General features: G+C 36.8%; 1 protein-coding gene across 1 annotated transcript; it reads left to right on the top strand.

Moving 5' to 3' along the window:
• Nucleotides 1-952: 952 nt before the first annotated feature.
• On the top strand, nt 953-3,724 carry LOC113344942 (wall-associated receptor kinase-like 1). The gene is made up of 3 exons (XM_026588810.1): nt 953-2,026; nt 2,106-2,312; nt 2,448-3,724. The coding sequence occupies exons 1-3, from the start codon at nt 1,060-1,062 to the stop codon at nt 3,554-3,556; spliced, it is 2,283 nt and encodes a 760-aa protein (XP_026444595.1). The 5' UTR covers nt 953-1,059; the 3' UTR covers nt 3,557-3,724.
• Nucleotides 3,725-7,789: the final 4,065 nt, after the last annotated feature.

Below are 7,789 nucleotides of genomic sequence, written 5' to 3'. Positions count from 1 at the left end.
GTTTTTGAGTAAATTATTGGGTTAGTGATGACTCAGCCCGGAAAAATGATTGGATCACTGGTCCGACCGGCCGGGCCCATTCGGGTTTCAGAACATTGGATTGATGTGATTCCACAAATATATTTACCTGAAGAGCTCTTATACGTGGTGTATCTAAAATATGATAAGATGATATTTACCCAAAATACATCGTGATCATAATTAAAAGAAAGTTAAAACACTTTGATGGTTAATAATACTACTTGGTCGTTCCGACTGTCTTAAAAATTCATAGAAAACTACTCCTTTCGTTTCTAAATAATAGACCGATTTCATGTATAATTTGTACATGAAACCAGGCTTTTTTTTTTGAAACGCACGAAGTATGGAGATGAAAATATAGAAATCAATGCAACCTATCCGAAATTGCATCGAGTTTGATATCTTAGCGGGAGGTTAAATGAATTTTAGTTTTACTTTATCAAAAACTTTTTCTTTTATTACAACTTCCGGTCAAAAATTACTTTCTAGAGTCTAGAAAAACAATACCAAAAATAGTTTTATGGATATTAGGTTATTTTTTCTTCTTTTTCTACCCCTTTAGTTAGGCTCAGCAACACTTGCCAAATTCCTATAGTAGTTGAAGCAAGTGCGGTACATCATTATGATATTGTGTAGTACAAAGTCATGGTAAAAGAGGCTTTTGATAAGACACGGCAAGGAACATTATTTTCGTGGACCACTCAACAGGACTAAGAAGTTACTCCGCACCTGAAATTTCTTGCCCAAAGAAAGGAGCTGAGCCAAGAGCCTCTCATCTGAAATACCTTTTACCATTTGGATCAAACTAAAGTGTACGTTTGGTTAAAGTGAATTAACCACAGGTCTTTGCGTTGACTTACCAGTGTCCTTTTTACTTATGTGGTCGTCAGTGAATCCATATGCTTCATTTCTTCCCTGCATAGTATTTTGAACGGAGTCGAAATCTGAAGATATATAGATTGAGACTAAAGTGTCTAACCTATTACTAAATGTAGCATTGAGTGTAGATTAGAAAGTCATTAACTATTAGCTCATCAAATGACTTCATCATTATCTGTTATTCAACGTCTGGTGAACATTTTATTTGGGTTACTGATGGTGATCTATTCATTAGAAGCAGAAGAAGTAGTAGCAACAAGAGTAGGAACGGCAGCAACAACATCGGTAAGTATTGTTAATGGTACCAGTAGTAGTATGATAGCTAAAGAAGGCTGCCAAGATAGATGTGGTAGCGTAATGATTCCGTACCCGTTTGGGATGGGTAATAGTAATTGTTACCGTGATGTTAGATTTAAGATCTCATGCAATTACTCTAATAATGGTCCAGTTGCTCTTTTAAATGGTGATAGGTATCAAGCTTTGCAAATCACGCTAGAGTATGTTCGTATTAATGTATTAGCACCTATACACTGTGGCTATGGTAGTAATGTTACCAATACCTCGTATATTGTTAGCGACATACCATTCCCCGTTTCCAACACTTCCAATAAGTTAACAGTACTTGGTTGCAACATTTTCGGTTCTGTGACAGTCTCCTTGCAAGCTGATCAAGTTGATTCATCAGCTTCCGGACTTGGAGACCGTTTTAAAGGGTGTCCATCCCGTTGCGACAAGCACACAGCTGTTCCTCCGTCTCATTGTTCCGGTTATGGTTGTTGTAAGACAAGAATTCCGAATGGACTAACATCTTACACCGTAAAAACAAGTAGTCTCGCGGTTGACACTCATGATTCCACGAGTTATCCATGTGTCCGTGCTTTTGTGATCGACCGTGAGTTTTCTAAGGTTGAGAGGTTACTGTCGTCTAAGAGTGATTCTTTTGTACCTGTGATCTTGGATTGGGCGATAAATGACGTCATGACATGCAAAGAAGCTCAAACATATCGTAGCTCGTACGCATGTGGCAGATATTCTGACTGCCTTGAATCTCAGAGTGGACCTGGCTATCACTGCAAATGTTCAAAAGGCTATGCAGGAAATCCATACCTTCTCGATGGATGTCAAGGTACAATCTGTGTTATTTTTTTCATCAGATGAGTAGTTGCTTTTCCATTTTGATTATATTGATTGTTTCTTTTATGCAGATATTGATGAATGTAACGAACCAGACAAGTGCGGAAAAGATGTTATTTGTATCAACACGCCGGGAAGCTATAGATGTAGTTGTCCACCAGATATGAAATTAGAAATCTTCGAGCTCGGAAATTATTGCACACCTGATGAACAAAGATTGTTAGCTGATCAGAAAAACAAACGAAGACTTCATAATATTGTTGTCATTGCATCATCAGGTAATATAGTGTAGGCGTATATTTGGTGATGATTTTTTGTTTGAATATTCGTTTCATTCTAGCAAAACCCAAACTTAATGAAATTAAACATGATGAGAGGCATATATTTAACCCATCCCTGAACATTTTCTACAGGTATTGGAGGAAGCATAATTGTAATACTTCTGATTGCGATTGGCTATTGGTTATACAGAAGATTTAAGAGGAGAAAGCAAATTAAACTAAAGCAGAAGCACTTCGAGAGAAATGGTGGGTTGTTGTTAAAGCAAAAGATCACTTCAAATGATGGTAGAGTTGAAAAGGCAGCTAAAATATTCGTAATTGAAGAACTGAGGAACATGACAGATAATTTCAACCCAAATAGAATCATCGGCTATGGCGGTCATGGTACCGTTTATAAAGGCATGCTACCAGGTGGAGAAATAGTTGCCATAAAGAAATCTACGATGGTTGATGAAACCCAAGTTGATCAGTTCATCAACGAAGTCGTTATTCTTTCGCAAATAAATCACAGGAACATAGTGAAGCTGTTAGGATGTTGTTTAGAAACTGAGGTTCCTTTGCTGGTTTATGAGTTTGTCTCTATCGGAACCCTCTCATACCATCTCCATGTGGCGCAAGAAGATGGCGAATCACTGCTGTCATGGAAGGTTCGTGTAAGAATCGCATCTGAGATTGCAGGAGCACTTGCATATTTACATTCCGACGCTTACATGCCGATCTTTCACAGAGATATTAAATCCACCAACATTCTCCTGGATGAGAAATATAGAGCTAAGGTTGCTGACTTTGGGCTTTCAAGATCAATACCCGTAGATAAAACACACTTAACCACAATAGTGCAAGGAACCTTCGGTTACTTAGATCCAGAGTACTTCCAGTCAAGCCAATTTACAGATAAGAGTGATGTTTATAGCTTTGGCATAGTTCTTGTGGAGCTATTAACAGGAGAGAAGGCAATATCTATACTCAGACACCAAGAGGAGAAGAGTTTAGCACTGTATCTCGTGAAATCAATGAAAGGAAATCGTTTGTTTGAGATATTAGATTCTAGAGTCCTCGATGAAGCTGACGAAGATGATGTTTTGGTTGTGGCTAAACTCGCTAAAAGATGTTTGAAACTGAATGGAAAGAAAAGGCCAACCATGAAGGAAGTATCACATTGTTTGAGTGGGTTGCATGAGAAACTTTCCACAGAATCCTTGCACAGAATTACGAATACAAAGGATAATGGTCATGAATGAAAGGTGTTGCCAGTCTTATATCTGTGTTGTATCTGTTTTCATTGATTGGTCTGTCTAGCATTGATGTATGTGAATTTATTTATAAGTGGATATCAAATACCATGTATTCTGATAACAGAATAAGTAATACAAGCTTCTAACCAGGTGCATACGCGCCGGGCATTTGTATCTCGGGGCCTGACGATGTTAATTCATCCATCCACACCAAAATAAAGTCAAAACAAAGATTCTTCATACATGATCTATATTATATGCTTCAAAAATTATATAACATGATTTATCATATATATCGCGTATTTTGTGAGTCAATACTATTCTATGTTCAGTACCAGCATGTTCACCCGAATTGGGAGTTCTACTTACTGAAAGACAATTATGGTAAATTTACTACAATGTCTTAGCATATTCTTATAGTTATGGACCTTACTTGTTTCCTGCAGTCGATTCCTAGTTTTCAGAGCCGAAGAATCATATGCTTTCAAGATTCAATGGTACGCAATCCGTATTACTTCTTGTTGATGCAAACCACCTTACCACACTTATTATCGAAAGTCGCCTTAAAGATATATTCTCTCAAATATGTTAGTAATTAATAAAAATGACCATTACATAATCATACTAACATGTTGTGCCGTGTCGTGCTAAGTCATGTGATGTGCTGTGCTCGTGCTGGCACAGCCCAATTTACACTTCTAGGCGCAACGATAGACACATTTTTTTCTATGGAAAAGCCCCTTACATTTTCCGAATAAATGGTCAGAGATTCTCCAATAATAAGCAGCAAATTTCAAATGTTGTAATGAAGTGAATTTATACGATTAATTGGGGATGGTTTCATAGGATATGATGCATGTCATCAATCACCTTAATGAGGGTGTTGCTTCGTAAATTAAGTTTGTTGCTTAACTGTACAACGTAAGATCAATAAACCTTTTTTCTATCTGCGTGTCCACCTTAAAGTGGGTGTTTCGTCATATGTTTCCTGCTTAACTGTACAACATTAGATCAGGAACTCTTTTTCTATTTGCATGGTGTATATCGGTCTCTAACTTCTAACTATATATATGTATTGGAAGGGACATCCGGGTAGTTTTTGTGTCAGACTATTAGTTTTTTGTTAAGGAAGTTTAATGCATAAGGACGGGTCTAATGATACATGATGACTGTGCAATAACATAGAAATGGTGCAGAAGAAGTTGTTTACTCATTGTCCTTGTTTCTACCTTCTTGCCGAAGAATCTGGATTTCGCACTTCACTTGTGTTACAATAATCTGTCTTCTCTCCCAATAATCATCTTTCCATGATACAACCGTCGTTTTCAACATATTTACTACGTACCCGCATCTCAAATTGTGTAGATCTTGTAATGTTTCCATGATACAACCTTCGTTTTCAACATTTTTACTATGTACCCGCATCTCAAATTTTGTAGATCTTGTAATGTTACCGAAGGCTGTCAACATTCGCCGAGAAATCTACATAAGCTAGTGTTAAAATACGTTTACAACATATTTACTACGTACCCGCATCCCAAATTGTGTATATCTTGTAATGTTACTAAAGGTTGCCAACATTCGCCGAGAATTCTACATAGGTTAATATTAGAATACGTTTTATTAGAATACGTTTTCAACATATTTACTACGTATCCGCATCTCAAATTGTGTAGATCTTATAATGTTACTAAAGGCTGCCAACATTCGCCGAGAATTCTGCATAAGTTAATGTTAGAATACGTTTTGTCAGAATACGTTTTCAACATATTTACTATGTACTCGCATCTCAAATTGTGTAGATCTTCTAATGTTACTAAAGTCTGCCAACATTCGCCGAGAATTCTACATAGGTTAATATTAGAATACGTTTTGTTAGAATATGTTTTCAACATATATACTACGTTCGCCGAGAATTCTACGTAAGTTAATATTAGAATACGTACATATTTAATATTAGAATACGTTTTCAACATATTTACTATGTTCGCCGAGAATTCTACATAAGTTGATATTAAAATATGTACATATGTACTATGTACCCGCATCTGAAATCGTGTATATCTTGTAATGTTTCCTCAACATATTTACTACATACTCGCATCTCAAATTGTGTAGATCTTGTAATGTTACTAAAGGATAAAGGCTGCCAACATTCGCAGAGAATTCTATATAAGTCAATGTTAGAATATGGAAACTTAACTCAAAAGCAATTTGTAATGAGTATAGACCCTAAGGATTATAAAACCTAGGATCTTAGACTTCCGATACAATGTGGGACTAATAATCTCAACACGCTCCTTCACGTGTGGTCTTACTGTTGGGTGCAATAATCAAAAACAAGGAAAAATCAAATAAACAAAAGTTATTGATACTTAACTCCTTTATAATGGAAGTGATCGATTTGATGAAACGAATGAGCTCCCTATATCTCTGCAACAGCAACAAGGCAAAACTTTGGAAAAACAGAGTGAGTCATGTGTTCAACATGTTGCCCTTAAGACATTAGCGCCCGGCTACACTCAAGAGTGATGCTATAGCCCTCACAGGACGGATATCTCCAGGATAAAACACCCTACTACACCTACTACTAGCATATGTAGTAGATGCTCAACTTGAGCTTGGCAATTCCGAAAAAACCGTTAAGGAAAATCGCGAACTCTTAATAAACGTTATAAAAAATTTTCCTTAGGGGTCCCTCTAAAATATAGAGCAACCCCTTTCTCATAGATTTTACAAAAGTAGTGAATTTCTTTATATAATGGAATAATACAACTTAAGAAGAAAAACTCCCCGATGTGGGACTAAAAGCTTTATATAGTTTCTTAAAACTACTAAAAATTGGAAACTCCACGATGTGGGACTAAAAAGTTTCATTCACAAAATAAAACAATAAATTATAATTTTTTATTAAAACTTTAAAAAATTATTTTTTTATTAATCGTTTTCCAACAATCCCCCACATGAATGAAAACTCAATAAAACATGAAAACACAGATAGATCTTGGTAAATAAACATCCCAACCTCACGATCCAAACAGACTGATCGTGCAAGTGTTGAAATCATACTAGTCATTTCTACGTCATCTCCCTCACACAAAAGTGTGTTGACCCCAGGGTCATACTATGGATTGCATAAATCATAATAGTATTGAGAGCTTTCATCTTTAATTCTCACATGGTGAGACTATAGGTATCTTTCACCAAAGTGAAAAAGCATGAACTAGTGAACCCTTAGTGACCTTTAGGTCCTAAGTTCCAGTAATACCAAAACCATCAAAATGAAAATCACATAAAAAACGCAGGAAATACCATTTTAGGCAGAGGTGTCCATGAGGTCTTGAACCTTTGCTTAGTGAGATATTACCAGAATTACTTGCTAGAGACAGTGAACTATGTCTTGAACTGCTAGCATTTGATGTAATTCGTGATAACAACCACGGGTGATATCTCCAAGATTGCTGCCAAGCTCGTGCCGTTTTGTCCGTTTTGGCCCTGGACGTATCCTGTTTCTCAGAATGCTCTAGAGAATCAGCTCATATTCTCACAGGAAGCGACCCACTTCCTCATTCAGATAGGTGAGTTTCCATAAAGAGTGTTACTGCTACACCCCACTTCAATCTTAAATTGAAACTATAGAACTCATTAAGACTTATTAAAAAGTCATCCTCCACATGCAGTCACACTATCACGTCTACACCATAGGGAAGGGACAGAGAATGAAAATCTCTGATAGTGTTTACCTTTACCCACCACAAATTAGTTGTCTCATTCGAAACCTTGATCATGGGATCTCCAGTCAGCAAGGTTGAGTATCCTTCATGGCAAGTTTAATATATGAGCTTAAGCCCCAACCCCCTCGATGCATTTTTAACTATCTCTTTGTACAAACCTTTCGTCAAAGATTGCGCGATATTCTCCTTGGACTTTATCCAATCAATGGAAATAACGCCGATTGAGATTAGTTATTTCTTAGCTTTAACTATTATAGCTTGGCTAACACAATGTATAGATATAGCTGGCACAGGCCTATGCCAAAGAGGAATGTCTTCTAAAAATCATCTTAGGCACTCGGCCCCCTCTCATGCTTTATCTAACGCAATACTCTCAGATTCCATAATGAATTGAGCGATATGTTTGTTTGGAAATCTTCCAACAACAAACCCACATGTTAGAGTGAAACCATATCCACTCGTAGACTTAGACTCCTCTGAGTCAACTATCCAGTTTGCATCATAA

The sequence above is a fragment of the Papaver somniferum genome, unplaced genomic scaffold, assembly GCF_003573695.1.
Source record: "Papaver somniferum cultivar HN1 unplaced genomic scaffold, ASM357369v1 unplaced-scaffold_80, whole genome shotgun sequence".
NCBI classification, from domain to species: domain Eukaryota; kingdom Viridiplantae; phylum Streptophyta; class Magnoliopsida; order Ranunculales; family Papaveraceae; genus Papaver; species Papaver somniferum.
The sequence above is the reverse complement of the archived record's forward strand: the minus strand, read 5'-3'. Positions and strand labels throughout refer to the sequence as shown.

Bases quoted from the DNA above. Each gene is read 5' to 3' on its own strand.
- LOC113344942 (XM_026588810.1), top strand. From the start codon at position 1,060: ATGACTTCATCATTATCTGTTATTCAACGTCTGGTGAACATTTTATTT. The intron at 2,027-2,105 runs GTACAATCTGTG...TCTTTTATGCAG, and splicing joins CCTTCTCGATGGATGTCAAG to ATATTGATGAATGTAACGAA. The intron at 2,313-2,447 runs GTAATATAGTGT...CATTTTCTACAG, and splicing joins TGTTGTCATTGCATCATCAG to GTATTGGAGGAAGCATAATT.